The sequence below is a fragment of the Dipodomys spectabilis genome, unplaced genomic scaffold, assembly GCF_019054845.1.
Source record: "Dipodomys spectabilis isolate Male_0828 unplaced genomic scaffold, ASM1905484v1 ptg000545l, whole genome shotgun sequence".
Lineage (NCBI taxonomy): Eukaryota > Metazoa > Chordata > Mammalia > Rodentia > Heteromyidae > Dipodomys > Dipodomys spectabilis.
In genome coordinates this window covers 1,732,773-1,733,939 of record NW_024871222.1, presented here as the reverse complement: position 1 = coordinate 1,733,939, position 1,167 = coordinate 1,732,773, and the positions used below count along the sequence as shown (strand labels likewise).

The window sequence follows — 1,167 nt, the reverse complement described above, 5'->3', positions numbered from 1 at the left end:
ATGGATTGGACAGAATGATAGGAGAGACATTAAGAAAAAAAAAACCCAGAAAATATAGAAAAACAAAAATTTAAATTTAAAAAGATAAATACTTGGTTCCCGGCCCGGAAGGCCCGCTGGTCAGAGCTGTGCGTTAACCCGGCTGGATGGAGGCGGAGGCGTTGGCCGCGTCCATGCCAGCCCCGGGCGTCTCAACCGCCGTGTCTTTGGCCCTGGAGACGGCACGGTGGATGGAGGAAGCGATGCGCATGGCCAAAGACGCCCTTGAAAATACCGAAGTCCCTGTTGGCTGTCTTATGGTCTACAACAATGAAATCGTGGGGAAGGGAAGAAATGAAGTGAATCAAACCAAAAATGCTACTCGACATGCAGAAATGGTGGCCATTGATCAAGTCCTAGATTGGTGTCAACGAAATGGCCAGAGTCCTTCTGCTGTGTTTGAACATACCGTGTTGTATGTCACTGTGGAACCCTGCATTATGTGTGCAGCTGCTCTCGGCCTGATGAAAATCCCTCTGGTCGTCTACGGCTGTCAGAATGAACGATTTGGTGGCTGTGGCCCCATTCTAAATGTTGCCTCTGCTGACTTACCAAATACGGGAAAACCGTTTCAGCGCATCCCTGGATATCGGGCTGAGGAAGCTGTGGAACTGTTAAAGGCCTTCTACAAGCAAGAAAATCCTAATGCACCAAAATCAAAAGTTCGGAAGAAGGAATTTCAGAAATCCTGAACTTGTAATGAAAGACGAAAGCCCCATGGTGACCTGGATGGAATCCCCAGCCTGAAAAGCTGCTGGCATGGAGGGAGCATATATTATGTGTTGTTTGTTATTCTCCGGGAAGACGGAGAATAACGTTTGCACTCTTAAGGGAACAAATTAGTGCTTTTTAAAAGGCTGACAATTGTAAACAACTATTAGCTTCTCCACAGCTGAAAGAACATTTTTATGAAGGGGGGGAAAACTAAAGTTTGAGGTTTTAGGAATTAGCAAACAGTACATGTCTTTAAGCCACAGCTTCAATCCATTCCAGCTGAGTGCAGGCTGGGATTTCAGTGTCCATCCACACCCATATCACCTGCACTCATTTGGAATAGAAAGCCATGGTCACGTGTGTCCTTTACAACTGGCTTTTTGGAGGTGGAGTTGGATTTTCATTCTTTATAGC

At 46.0% G+C, this 1,167-nt stretch overlaps 1 protein-coding gene across 1 annotated transcript; it reads left to right on the top strand.

The window, feature by feature from the left end:
• Positions 1 to 203: 203 nt before the first annotated feature.
• On the top strand, positions 204 to 803 carry LOC122099891 (tRNA-specific adenosine deaminase 2-like). Its single transcript, XM_042670388.1, has one exon. It carries the CDS (start codon positions 231 to 233, stop codon positions 729 to 731), a length of 501 nt encoding a protein of 166 aa, XP_042526322.1. The 5' UTR covers positions 204 to 230; the 3' UTR covers positions 732 to 803.
• The last annotated feature ends 364 nt before the right edge of the window (positions 804 to 1,167 follow it).